Raw genomic sequence first — 15,113 nt, 5'->3', positions numbered from 1 at the left:
CGTACTCCGAGTGTTGTAACAGTGCGACGTCTTAAGTGAGGAGGAAGTAAGGGTAGAAGGAATGGGCGGAGCATTATGTAATTGGTTAGTCCGTAGGGGCACGTTGGTACGGAGTAACAGAGGAATTTATGTTGCTAGTAACTGATGGTATTAGATAGGGGAAGTTTAAAAATGTTAAATGTGCAACCCTTAGAATTTATTCAATTTAATAATTTGGGTAAAGTTTTGTATGTGGGATTCTTAGTATTACCTGTAACATACCACTTAGTCGACAAGCTTGTCTTCTTTCTCCCAATTCTTCCCAGCCCAAACTTCGCAACATTCTTGTAACGCTTCTCTTTTGTCCCAAATCACTCAGAAAAAAAAAAAGAAAAAAAAGAAAAAAAATCAAGCCACTTTTCTTTGGACTTTTTCCAGTTCTTGAATCAAGTAATCCTGGTGAGGGTCCCATACACTGGAACCATATTCTAGCTGGGGTCTTACCAGAGACTTATTTGCCCTCTCCTTTACAACCTCACTACAACCCCTATACACCTTCATAACCATCTGAAGAGATTTGTACCCTTTATTTACAATCCCATTTATGTGATTACCCCAGTGAAGATCTTTCCTTATATTAACACCTAGGTACTTACAGTGGTGCCCATAAGGAACTTTCACCCCATGAATGTAGTAATTAAAACTGAGAGGACTTTCCCATTTGTGAAACTCACAACCTGACTTTTAACCCTGTTTATCATCATCTCACCCTGCTGTCCATCTCACAACATTGAGGTCATTTTGCAGTTTATCACAATCTTGTAACTTATTTATTACTCTATACAGAATAACATCTGCAAAAAGCCTTCTCAAATTCCACTTGTTTACTCATACCATTTATATATAAGAAAACAAAGGGCTAATAATACTACCTTGAGGAATTCCTCTCTTAACTATTACAGGGTTAGGCTCTGCCTACTCAAATTTTCTCTGAGATCTGCTTTCTAAAAAATATGGCAACCTATTCAATCATTCTTTTGTCTAGTCCAATTGCACCCATTTCTGCCGGTAGTCTCCCATGATCACCCTATCAAATGCTTTTGACAGGTCAATCGCAATACAGTCCATTTGGCCTCCTAAACCAAGATTATCTGCTATTTCTTGCTGGAATCCTACAAGTTGAGCTTCAGTGGAAAAACCTTTCCTAAACCCAAACTGCCTTCTATCGAACCAATTATTAATTTTGCAAACATGTATAATATAATCAGAAAGAATGCTTTAACAAAGCTTACATGCAACATGTGCCAAACTTGCTGGCCTGTATTTTTCAGGTTTATGTCTATCACCCTTTCCTTTGTACACAAGTACTATTATAGCAACTCTTCATTCATTTGGTACAGCTCCTTCATGCAAACAATCAAATAAGTACTTCAGATATGGTACTAAATCCTAACCCATTGTCTGAGTTTCTCAGAAGAATGGTAGTCCTTCAACACTTCTTGTTACAGGAGTCAAGATTCTCAAAAATGTGAATGCAGTTGCATGCTCTCAGGGATTAGAAGTTTTCACAACATTCTCAGTTGACTATAAGAATATTACGGCGATAGTAACAGACGGAACTAAGTACCAGAATCGTGTTCATACACTTAAGGATCTTCTACAAGCGCTCATCAAACTCCAATGCTGGGTACATAAATTGAATGGACTAGCAAAAATACATGCCAGTGGACTTAAAAACCTAAATGAAGGTGTCTTTGAAACAAAGAATACTTTCCTGAACATATAAAAGCGTAAGCATAATTACCTTAGGATTCCTAAAAGGTATCAAGATGGTGAAAAATCAATCTAGTTGTTTTCTTCCCACTTTTAAGAGGCTGGGTTTTCTGGATGACTTCTGTCTTCTATATAGAAAAATATGTGGAAGATATTACCGGCTATTTCAAGGAGTTGAAAAATTCAGATTCAGATGTACTTGCATATTTTAGTGACTTTACTCCTAGAAGAAATTAGTCTATTAAGTGCGAAGCTACATTTATGGAAGAACATTGCAGTTGTGAAGCTGATCACTGCTTTGGCAGTAGCAACTTATATCCCAAACTTCACAAGCTATTAAGTGAATGGCAACTCATCGGAAAGTACATACTAAGGGATGAAGTTACTAGCATCCTTGCTAGTCTAAACGAAGAGAGGAAAGAAACAGCCAGCAGTAAGATTGAACAAGTGGCAAAGAAAACTGCTGGCAAACTGCAATTATTGAAAAATGATCCTACAGGTAAGTTTTTCGAAGCTACTGCCGAATTCTTACCTTCCTTCTCTTCACAGCAACCCTGTGAACACCATTAACAAGCAAGTGGTCGTGCGATTAGGGGCATACAGCTGTGAGCTTGCATTTGGGAGAAAGTGGGTTTGAACCCTACTGTCTACAACACTGAAGATGGACTTCCGTGGTTTACCATTTTCACAACAGGTAAATGCTGGGGCTGTACCTTAATTAAGGACACTGCTACTTCCTTTGCACTCTTGCCCCTTCCTATCCCATCGTCATCATAAGACCTGTGTCGGCGTGATGTAAAGCACATTGTAAAAATAAAAACAATACCACTCTAAATAAAATGAAAAACATTGCTGCACTAGACAGTGTCTCAAAATAAATTTCTTAAGGGGTTACAAGGTACTACAAAGCCTAGCAAAAGAATTTGCAGAAGGAAAGAGTGAATGTGATTTGGTAAACAATATCTTAACAGGCATGCTCGAGGATCAGAACAGTTTTGCCTCGAATGTCTACATTCACTACGGTTTTCTGTGTCAAAAGTGAGTGAGAGAGGGTTGTCAGTGTAGATGTTTTATCTGATAGACCAGCAAGCTCGTCATGTGCAGGTGTGGAAACTCGTCTTTTTCATTCGGTGCCATGAAGATTATGCCATGTTCGGAAGCACTCTATGGTTTCTTTTCGTCTGTGCCAATAAATATGTACTTCTATGTTGGGTATTCAACCTGAAGGCTGATTTGATCTTCAATAACTCCACCATTAACTGTCATAGACTGCCTAGGCATCAATGAAGAGGCATTCTAGGGAAATGAGTAAAGTAGTTTCCAGATGCTTTCCTCGCCAAACCAGAAGTTGTGATTACATAGCAGTCTGCCACGCCCAGTGAAATGCACGCACAAAGTGACTGACTGACATTTTCACACCATTCAGAACAGGGACTGGTTACATAAGGAATGGCATTACTATCATTCACACCTCAGTCACTTTCATACCATCAAGGCAAGGGATCAGACAGACAGACAGGGCCATGAAAGTAAAAACTTCGATCTAGATCGTATCAGAAGACACACACCAAGGTAAACACTAGGTCTTGCCAGCAATGGCACAAATATGTATTTAAAATGCAATAGTAAAGGTTAGTAAGCATGTTTTGTTATTGTACTATTTGCTTAGCATAATATAATTTGTTGTGTTGTAACTGGCATTACTATGAAATAAGCACCAAAATCATAATAAATACCAAAATTGCTGCAAAATAAGCACCAATAGTGAAATAAAATAAACACCAAAAAATCACACCCCTGGATATTGCCCATGTCTCACTTCCCTACTATTGTCTTCAGAAAAAAAATTAAACTACATATGTACGTTGAAGGAGCAATTTTTTTTGAAGACTCTGTTGCATGGTCTATTTATCCCCCTTATTGCTGCCAAAAAGTAGTTCTCTTACGCAGATGAAAAATTGTCAAGGATGGGAAGTTAGGACAGTGAATAAGGACGAACGCAAAGAAGAATGCATTGACTACCCAAATGTTTCTAACTTCTTAAAGCATTTGCTTTGTTCACCTGTATTCCATTACTTTTGCTTTAGTTATATATTTTTATGTTGTATTCCTTCTCCACAAGTCTGCTGCATTCAGCTACTTCTCCAGATCATCTGAAAACTCAGATAAAACATCAATATAATTAGCAATGTCATCTCCCTGAATTGATATTTCTTTTCATAACTTCTGTGAACGCTTTTATTTCCCATTCTACATTAACATAAAGGGTGAACATGTTGCAATCCTGCCTGACTCCTTTCTGTTTTATATCTGACAATTCTTACCTATGCATTTTGATTTTCCTGTATCTGATTCAGGTTACTTTCAGAATCAAATGTTATTGTCTTCATAAATGCCAAATTAATGTTCTTGCTTATCCTAATTCAGTAAAACAGTATTGCTTCGCATTTTGCATCTCCTCTTAATAAGCCAAACCGATCTCCCAATTCGGCATCAACTAATTTTTCCACTCCTTTCTAATAGTGCAGAAATATTCATACTCTCCACTTGTTTTCTTAGGTATAGGGATATCATTAAACACTATTTTTTAAAATGAATGGCATTTCTCTTTTCCTATGCCTTACATATTTAAATAACGTAACTTGATCGTGTCTACGAAGACAGTGTCAGTAAATCAGAAATATCAATCCTAGGTGCAGTCTTTGTGCTATCAAATTCCAACTTCGAAATTAGGTCTCCCATCTCAGTCTCTCGGCTTTCTGTGTTCCTGCCATATCTCTCTTGTCCTCTTTCTCTAGAAGTGTTTTTTATCCAACTAATATTCATTTAACTTACCTAATTCCTTATTCTTCAAAATGTTTGATTTTACTGTACGAAACATCTATGTATCCTATCGTACAATTTTAACAGCTTTGGGGATCATTGTAAGTATCTAGGTGTTAATATAAGAAAAGACCTTCATTGGGGTAATCACATAAATATCATTGTTAATCAAGGGTACAGATCTCTGCACATGGTTATGAGGGTATTTAGGGGTTGTAATAAGGATGTAAAGGAGAGGGCATATAAGTCTCTGGTAAGACCCCAACTAGAGTACGGTTCCAGTGTACGGGACCCTCACCAGGATTACTTGATTCAAGAACTGGAAAAAATCCAAAGAAAAGCAGCTCTTTCAGTTCTTCTTCCTTAGATGCCTTGCATTTTCCACGCACGGGCTTGCTGGAGGAAATCACGAAGTCAATTTTAGTCCATTTTGACTTCATGGTCTACTAGAACCACTCTCCAAGTGATTTAGTTGTAAGGAAACCAGTGAATGCTGCTTTATCAATAACTTTCGAATGACTAAGTGCTCTCACAGCTAGTCTCTAATCTAATGTGTAAACAGCGATGTAAAGAACTAAGCGAGTAAATGAAAATGAAATATTAACTTTTTTTAAATTTTCATAATGTAGGAAGTGGGTAATTAGGACTCTTGTAATATACATTACTATCATAAATATTTTATTCTCTCTGAACACTCAGTGAAAAGGTCCAAACAATGAACAGTAGCAGATTCAGGATATAGAAAGAGAATGGGTGGCACCAGTGTTGCCAGGTCTACAAATAAATTACTAGATAATACATAAAAATTTCGGGAGTTTTAATGAAAACTTTGGTACTTTCTTGAGCACTGAAATTTTATAATATAACTAAATTACAGAATTCAAGTCATGTGAAGTTATTATGAAAAATTATGCAATTTCACTCACTCGTACTCTCTGGCCACTATTCTTCTTCTTCTTCTTCTTCTTCTCCTCCTCCTCCCACTTTTCCTAAGTAGAAGCAGGATGAAGATTTCCTACTCTATACGCGGGTTGAGGATTTCCCTTCAAATGGTACAGTCAAGAGTGAGTTTGGAGTTCAAAAACAGGGGAGAGATTAATTCATTCAAGCCTGAAATGAATGCTGGGAAGGACCTAACGAGTGATGTTATTGATAAAACGTCACACAGTGAGACGAGGAAAGAGTTTTTCAGCAGAAATATATTATGTACCATTAATCATTATTATTAATTTTCCTTAACTTTGGGTTAGAAGAAGTTTTGGGAGATTTGTTTTTTTTGGGGTTTTCTGGTGTGTTGCTAAAAAACTGGGAGATCTCCTGAAATTTTGGGAGACCCGGCAACACTGGGTGGCATAAAGGGATGCTGTAGTTAAAACACCAAGGGAATGCCCAGCAACAACTGTGTGTAAAGATTGGAAAAAGCAAACATCTTGGTGGAATGATAAAATAAGAGCAGCTTGAAAACAAAAACAAGGCATATCAGAAATGGCTCTAAACGACGACTGATGCTGACAGGGAATTGTACGTAGAGGAAAGGAACAGAGCGAAACAAATCGTTGCTGAATCCAAGAAGAAGTGGTGGGAAGATTTTTGCAATCACCTGGAAAGGCTAGGTCAAGCAGCAGGGAAACCTTTCTGGACATTAATAAAGAATCTCAGCAATGGAGGGAAAAAGGAAATGAACTGTATTTTGGGTAAACCAGGTGAAGTCACAATAGATCCCAGGGAGTCACTGGAGAGGTGGAATAAATATTTAGAAAATCTTCTCACTGTAAAAGGAAATCTACCAAGCTCGATAGCTGCAGTCGCTTAAGTGCGGCCAGTATCCAGTATTCGGGAGATAGTGGGTTCAATCAATCACTACTGATCTGCATTTAGGGCATTCGCCCAGGTGGCAGATTCCCTATCTGTTTTCCTAGCCTTTTCTTAAATGATTTCAAAGAAATTGGAAAATTATTGAACATTTCCCTTGGCAAGTTATTGCAATCCCTAACTCCCCTTCCTATAAACGAATATTTGCCCTAATTTGTCCTCTTGAATTCCAACTTTATCTTTATATTGTGATCATTCCTACTTTTAAAGACACCACTCAAACTTATTCGTCTACTGATGTCCTCCCACGCTATCTCTCCATTGACAGCTCAGAACATACCACTTAATCGAGCAGCTCGTCTCCTTTCTCCCAAGTCTTCTCACCCTAAACATTGCAACATTTTTGTAACACTATTCTTTTGTCGGAAATCACCCGGAACAAATCAAGTTGCTTTTCTTTGGATTCTTGCCAGTTCCTGAATCAAGTAATCCTAGTGAGGGTCCCATACACTGGAACCATACTCTAGTTGGGGTCTTACCAGAGACTTATATGCCCTCTCCTTTACATCCTTACTACAACCCCTAAATACCCTCATAACCATGTGCAGAGATCCGTACCCTTTATTTACAATCATATTTATGTGATTACCCCAATGAAGGTCTTTTCTTATATTAACACCTAGATACTTACAATGATCCCCAAAAGGAACTTTCACCCCATCAACACAGTAATTAAAACTGAGAGAACGTTTCCTATTTGTGAAACTCACAACCTGACTTTTAATCCCGTTTATCATTATACCATTGCCCACCGTCCATCTCACAACACTATCGAGGTCACCCTGCAGCCACTCACAATCTTGTGACTTATTTATTACTCTGTACAAAATAACATCATCTGCAAACAGCCTTACCTCTGATTCCACTTCTTTACATATATCATTGATATATGTAAGAAAACAATGGTCCAATAATACTGCCTTGAGGAATTCCCCTCTTAATTATTACAGGGTCAGATAAAGCTTTGCCTACTCTAATTCTCTGACTTCTATTTTCTAGAAATATAGCCACCCATTCAGTGACTTTTTTCTAGTCCAATAGCACTCATTTTTGTCAGTAGTCTTCCATGATCGAACCCCACTGTCGGCAGCCCTGAAGATGGTTTTCCATGTTTTCCCATTTTCACACCAGACAAATGCTGGAGCTGTACCTTAATTAAGGCCATGGCCACTGCCAACTCCTAGCCTTTTCCTGACCCATCGTCGCCATAAGACCTATCTGTGTCTGTGTGACGTAAAACAACTTGAAAAAAAAGGGGGGGGCGGGGAATCTCGCCAGTGACATCGCGAACAACCAAGCTCTTGGGAAGGACAATGGTGAAATTAAGTTTGAGGAAGTGGAAAGGGTGGTAAATTAACTCCATTGTCATAAAGCAGCAGGAATAGATGAAATTAAACATGAATTGGTAAAATATAGTGGAAAGGCAGGGATGGAATGGATTCATACAGTAATAAGATTAGCGTGAAGTGTTAGTAAGGTACCTTCTGATTGGACAAAAGCAGTAACTGTTCTATACATAAGGGAAAAAGAAAGATTGCAACAACTATCAAGGTATCTCACTGATCAGTGTACCAGACAAGGTGTTCACTGGGAATTTTGAAGGGAGGGTGCAATCAGTGATTGAGAGTAAATTGGATGAAACCTAGTGTGGTTTCAGACCAAAGAGGGGTTGTCAGGACCAGATTTTCAGTATGCACCAGGTAATTGAAAAATGCTACGAGATGACTATACAGTTATATTTATGTTTCTTAGATCTAGAGAAGGCATATGACAAAGTACCGTGGGAAAAGATGTTCGCCCTACGGGTGGACTATAGAATAAAGGGCAGATTATTAAAATCAAAGGCTTTTATGGTGACAATTGGGCTGCAGTGAGAATTGGTGGTAGAATGAGTTTTTGGTTCAAGGTACTTACTGGGATAAGACAAGGCTGTAATATTTTACCTTTGTTGTTCATAGTTTACATGCATCATCAACAGAAAGGTATTAAGTGGCAGGGAGGGATTCAATTAGGTGAACATGTAGTAAGCAGTTTGGCCTATGCTGACGACTTTGACTTAATTGCAGATTGTGCCGAAAGCTTGCAGTCTAAAATCTTAAAACTTGAAAATAGGTGCAATGAGTATGGTATAAACATTAGCCTTTCCAAGATTAAATTGATGTCATTAGGTACAAAATCCAAGAAAACAATGTCAGATTGGAGATACAAAGTTGGAACAGGGAAATTATTGTAAGTATTTAGGATGTGTTTTCTCCAGGATGGTAGTATGGTGAGATTGAAGCAAGGTGAAGTAACGCTAATGCAGAGAGTTCGCAGTTGCGATCAACAGTATTGTGTAAGATAGAAGTCTGCTCTCGGACGAAACTATCTTTACATTGGTCTGTTTCCAGACCAACTTTGCTTTGCAGGAATGAAAGCTGGGTGGACTAAGGACATTTTATTCACAAGCTAGATAACAGACATGAAAGTAATGAGAATGATTGCTGGTACAAACAGATAGGAACAATGGCAGGAGGGTAATTCGAATGAGAAGATAAAGGCTAAGTTACGAATGAACTCAATGGGTGAAGCCGTACGCATAAACCAGCTTCGGTGGTGGGGTCATGTAAGGCGAATGAAGGTGGATAGGTTACCTAAGAGAATAACTGGCTCTGTTCTATAGGGTAAGAGGAGTAAAGGGAGGGCAAGGTGAAAATGGTTAGACTCAGTTTCAAACAATTTAAAGAGGTAGAGAACTAAACGAGACCACAGAACTAGTTACAAATAAGAGGATTGTGGCGCATTCAGTAAGTTCACAGATGCTCGCAGACTAAACACAGATAGGCATAACAGTCTATAATGAAGATATACTGTATCTACTGGTATGTATGAACTCGTGGAATAATAGTTCCAGACAGTGAACAACTGATTTCATTAAACACCAGCTGTGAAACAACGAAGGGGTGGTTTATGAAATGAATTCTTAAGTATGATTGTTTTAAGGGGGTAAGATCTAGGTCATCAGCCCCACAGTGATTAACAGCCATTTATGCTTAGATCATCTCGTATAAATCAACCATATAAGTAATTTGAGTGGTAATGGTCTATCACAACAGAGAGAACCCTCAGAACCTGTAACAAACATATTAGTGGTAGAATGTAATGAAAGACACCTGATAACTCTGGAGATAATAGAGACAAGCATGATAACCTGTTTCAAACCATCCAAGATTCTTACGTTCCTTGAAACTGTAAAGACTGACCAGACTGTAGAACGGAGCAGGATAAGAAAGTATGCCAGGTTATACCTTTTTTTACAAGGATGGCTTCATAATTAGTGTGTACTCAATTTCTCATGAAGACCTTCAATTTACATACGGAACTAATCAAAAGGAACAGTTACAAATCTTCATCTGGAAAGTTAGGTATTTTTCTTATCCTTAATATCAACTGCCTGTCGCCTTCAATAAGAACTGCAGTCCTTCTATGGCATTAATAAATCAACCTAATGTAATTAGTATCAATAAGAAAATGTCAGAATTCAATAGCAATATAGCTAAGCCAGACTACTGAAAACTTGCAAGGTTATGACTGCTCTGTATTTTATATAATAAGAATTAATTGAGAGATGTTCCACCTTTCAACACAATACATAATACATAATATTTATTTATATTTATAATAAATTTTATGTATTACACACTGTGTTGAATGGTGGAGCATCCCCTCAATTAATTCCTATTATGTAAGTTATATGTCAACACTGAAATGAAAATCATAATTTGATACTCTGTATTTAACAAAATATTGATTACACAGTTGTAAATGAAAGAAAATATGAATCAAGTAATAAGATCAACTGATTACACAATTTAGTATTACTTTTGGCAAGAGTGCACTTCTACCTTTTAATAAAAATGCCAAGAACTTAACTACATCCTCTCCAATAATATCTCATTTTCCCCACAATAATCAGAATCCAACGTAGGAAGTTTCTGCAGCAAGCCCATGCAGAGTGCAGGGGAAGAATGGGGGATGTTCACTTTGGATTAAACTACATTTAAAAGTTCCAAACACTATAATGATTAGACTAATCCTCACCGATTCATTAAAATGTTTTTATATATTTCCTACATCCCATTGAAACATAATACAAAATGTAATACATAGAAATAAAATATTATGGCAACAGTATCACGTAACCCTACCTCACACAGGGGAAAATTATGCTTCCGCAAGAAAACAATGGATATGAGGGCTGACTCCTGGAATTCACAACATATAAAACACAAAGTGAAACATCCGGTAAAGTGACATCACTTGTTTTGCCACAATAAATGTTAAAACATGTAACATGAAGGGTTTTATCTTCACTGGAGAAATAGGCTACGACTACTACACGGTTATATGAGTGGATGCATGATCACTTTCTTGGAAGCACTTCATAGAATTTTTGAGCCTCCATTCCACACACCTTTAATGTTTGCAGTTTCCACCATTTTTCTTGTGATATCGGCAAATCATCTAAAAAATAAATAGAAAGGAAAAATCACTACTCTATTCTGGGAAACAGTATAAAATAGGCATAGGTATTTGAGATGGTACAAGAATAATTTTCGCCTCTGTATGCTCTGTCAGGGTATAGAAATTCTCCCTCCAGTAAATCTGCATTGATCAGCCATTTCTTTAATGGCAGGCAGTTCACATTAGAGTAACAGAGACCACTGTGTCACTATGAATCGTCAATCTTGGGTGGTTCTCTTCAATACATAGTTTCCTAACTGGTTAGGAATGGAATGGATATTTCTTCAGATAATGTTCTTGTAAAAACTAAGTCTAATCTCAGATCATAGAGCTGTGAAGACGAATTACTTCGCTTAATTACATTATTCCAGTCTTCAAGAGTTTCAGACCTTGATTTTGTGTACACCAATCTCATGTTCTTGTTACATTGTAGATATGAATGTCCACGGATAATGTGACGCAACTGGAGCTGAACCTTTCATGCACCATGTAATGGAGATGTCTAATTATGGTGTAATTGATATTCTGTCCACTGCACAAGTCACAGAACTTTCAGGTGCTGAATATTAGAACATACAGTAACACTTACTGAAAATAGTGGTCTGGAAAAGGAACTACTTCATTAGCACCTTTTCTGCATATAGTTTCTGTATACGTGCAGAAAATTGATTTTGAATAGGACGGTTGGTGCACATCAAATGAACAAAAAGACAATTAGTGTTTGTAATAAACCATACTTGATATGATTGGAACCAGCAGATTCCTTTAATACTCAAACATCAAGTTTTCAAATTGCTCCAACATTCTGCTTCTGATTTTAGATTTAATTTTTCACTGATAGGACATTTGTGCCTTTGCAAGGTATACTTTTCTCTGGACACCCTAGACTTGATTTCTTGTTCAATCTCATTCTTCATTCTAAGTTGTAACTGCCATAGTGGTCTGTATTGAAGATAATTACAATTCAAATGAAGAAAGAGTTCCACCTATTCACTACATATTTATTACAGTAACTATAAGTTGAAACACCATGGTACTAGTTTAGACTTTTCTTGAAGTCAACTTCAGCCGTAAATCCTAAAAATTGACATGACGATGACAATTATATACTAGGAAGAAAAATAAAACCTGGTGATGCTTTAAAATTTACACAAAAATACATATTCCAGGTTTATAGTTTATGTTATGATTATAACAGTCTATTTAAAATGTAGTAAAAAATTCTATATTAAAACTTGAAGATAACGCAGGTAGTTTGTCATACGAAAGCAAAATAGTCTTAAGATGCGTTATATGATAGCTTATCATATAACGTGGAGCTATTTGTATTCTTGAAGGTTCCAAATACTTAATGGTCGGCTGGGGAACATCTTGCTGTAACACATTGAAGTAGAAGAGTCCAATCCAAGTTTATTTTCAAGCAGAACACAATAAAGCAAGAAAGTACCTAAGTAAAAAGGTGATTATGTGTGTACGCCGTGGGGAAGCAAAGTAAGCGATATGAGTTCCGGCCCCGCGGTGTACTGGGCAACGCGTCCGCCTGTCACCCGGCGGCACCGGATTCGATTTCCGGTCAAGTCAGGTGTTTTTAATTGTAATGATTAATATCCCTGGCCTGGAGACTGGATGTTTGTGACGTCCTTAACCTTCCTTTCCTCACACACAACATTCCACACCAGCGCCATCCAATTACACGCAGGTTCATACAATATGATGCCAGTACGGGCAAAAGATCCACATGGGTCGACGCCCCAAACAAATAGCATTGAAAAAAAAAAAATATGAGACTCACCCCCATTAATGCACTGTAAAGCGTGTGTATCCATATGCAACAAACTACAATAACAAGGTTGATAAAGAAATGGCATATGGCTTTTAGTGCCGAAAGTGTCCGAGGACATGTTCGGCTCGCCAGGTGCAGGTCTTTTGATTTGACGCCCGTTGGCGACCAGCGTGTTGTGATGAGGATGAAATGACGACGATAAGTACATCCAGCCCCCATGCCAGCAAAATTAACCAATGATGGATAAAATTCCCGACACTGCCGTTAATCGAACCCAGGACCCTTGTGACCAAAGGCCAGCACGCTAACCATTTAGCCATGGAACCGGACTCAAGGTTGATGATGGACATAGATGGAAGAATAGGGAAGTGGGAGGGTAACTGACAGGTGAGGATGGGTGGGAGAATGGACAGGGGGTGACATTTGTTGTGATGGAAAAGTTCTCTTGTTTTCATTTGATTTTTGTCTAGTCATAAACCAGTATGATGGAATTAGATATTAGATCTCTTGGATATTTCGTTGAGATTAAAAATGGGATTGTAGTACTGCTCCGAATATATGAAAATTTTCGATTACACTACGTAACAAACTTTGACAAAGTTTTTATCTTCTTTTTTGTGCATTTATTGCTTAATTTGGTGATGCTGATTATGAATATATTAGTAGTTTTTCTTAAGTGTCAATATATTGGATATGATAATGAATGTTTCAATTTTCTTAAAAGCTAATATTGCATGCTTATTTAATACGACTAGTCCTATAGAAGAAATCTACCATACAGTACCTCAAGAATTGGTGGGAATGAGTGCAAAAATATTGAACAACACTGAATCTTCACCCAACAACGGTGACATTCAAAAATGTACGTTAGAATGGCTTTTCCTCTTATGTTTTTCTGACCCCTCAGCTCGTACTATATCCCACACGTAAATCTCCCATCATAGCACAGTCCCAACGTCCCTGATACCTCCTTTTCACGCACTGAATGTCTTGGTGAAAGCATTCACCGTGTTCTTCAATTACAGCTCCTAAATTTGGCCTAAAGAAATCCGTATGAGAAAACAAATAGTGCATTTTCACCGACATTCTACACCCAAGTACATGATAACTCTGTATCAAATTCTCTATCAGTTTCACGTAATTCTCACTTCTATTGTTTCCCAAGAACTGTTCTAAAAGCATTCTAAAAGCATCCCAAGCATTTTGTTCATCAAGAGTCATTGCGTCTACAAGTTCTTTTGATTGTAACATCACACGAATCCGAGGTCCGATGAAAATTCCGCCTTTTATTTTTGCTTCAGATAACTTGGGGAACATTTGTCTTATGAGGCTCAGAGCCTCACTGTTGCTATCTAAACCTTTGATGAATTGTTTAGCAAGTCAAAGTTTGATATGGAGTGGTGGTAACAGAATCTTCTCCCTAGACCCAAGGGGCTCATGTTGTGTGCACCTGGAACGAGTCCTTTCCTTGTTGGCTATTCTTTCCTGGTGTAATGCTGATCATCTGCTCTGCTGTCCCACAGGCAGAGGAAGCAAGAATATTTGGTGTAGCCACCTTGAAGCCTCAGAAGAAATCCCAAAACCTTAAAATCACCACAAACATCCCATTTGTAACATCCGTAACGGAGTTTTTCCAAGAGCGCTTCATATTTTCATAAGTCTCCTTAAGTTGCGCTGAATGAGCTACTGGTATGAAAGGAAACTTGTTCCCATTGTGCAGTAGGACAGCTTTGAGACTTCTGCTTGAACTATCTATAGACACCATTGATCCGGTTCATGAGGAATCGGAATGTGTTCAAACAGACCATTAACATCACTAAAAAAACAAAGAGTTCCGTACATTTGGTAGAAGCATGCAAAATCCTCATGCCTTAGCCTATATTTTGTTATTTTACAGGATTTTTTTTCCTTTCTATTTTGCTTTACGTCGCACCGACATTTACAGGATTTATCGAGCAGGTTATATTGCTTCACACGGGATGAAAGAAGTTCAGCCTTTGATTTAGTTAGTTGTACCTCCTTAACAAGGTTATCCAATTTCGGCTGAGTATAGAGCTGTGGTTCCAAATTGCTGTCATCACTAAAACTGTAATCATTAATCACTTGAATTTGTCTCTATATCCTTTTCACGTGTATTCTGTTTTGGTGGTGATGGAATTGGCAGCTCTTCACTATGTGATACTGGAGCAATAGATGATGGTATGCTAGGATATGGAATATTTTTCCTGCTCTTTGTACTATTGTAATGTGTAATATCCATCATACAATAATAACAGTCGTGATGATTTGTAGGCTCTCACCATATTCGGGGAATTGCAAATGGCATACATTTTCTTGTTCCACGTAGCCAACCCTCTAAAGTAGACCGACAGCCGCCAGA

General features: G+C 37.8%; 1 protein-coding gene across 3 annotated transcripts in view; it reads right to left on the bottom strand.

The window, feature by feature from the left end:
- Nucleotides 1-15,113, bottom strand: part of Vap33 (VAMP-associated protein 33kDa) — a 189,222-nt gene that overhangs the window by 135,776 nt on the left and 38,333 nt on the right. The window contains exon 2 of one of the 3 annotated variants that reach the window (XM_067140501.2): nt 10,901-10,950. The exons of 1 other annotated variant lie outside the window; for it this stretch is intronic. In XM_067140501.2, the coding sequence (XP_066996602.1) occupies nt 10,901-10,925 (25 nt within the window). In that variant the 5' untranslated portion in view covers nt 10,926-10,950. Of the gene's footprint in view, nt 1-3,814; nt 3,838-10,900; nt 10,951-15,113 lie in introns of those variants that run through there. One more of the 3 variants, XM_068226133.1, reaches the window with a different exon arrangement.

This window comes from Anabrus simplex, chromosome 2 (assembly GCF_040414725.1).
Source record: "Anabrus simplex isolate iqAnaSimp1 chromosome 2, ASM4041472v1, whole genome shotgun sequence".
Lineage (NCBI taxonomy): Eukaryota > Metazoa > Arthropoda > Insecta > Orthoptera > Tettigoniidae > Anabrus > Anabrus simplex.
The sequence above is the reverse complement of the archived record's forward strand: the minus strand, read 5'-3'. Positions and strand labels throughout refer to the sequence as shown.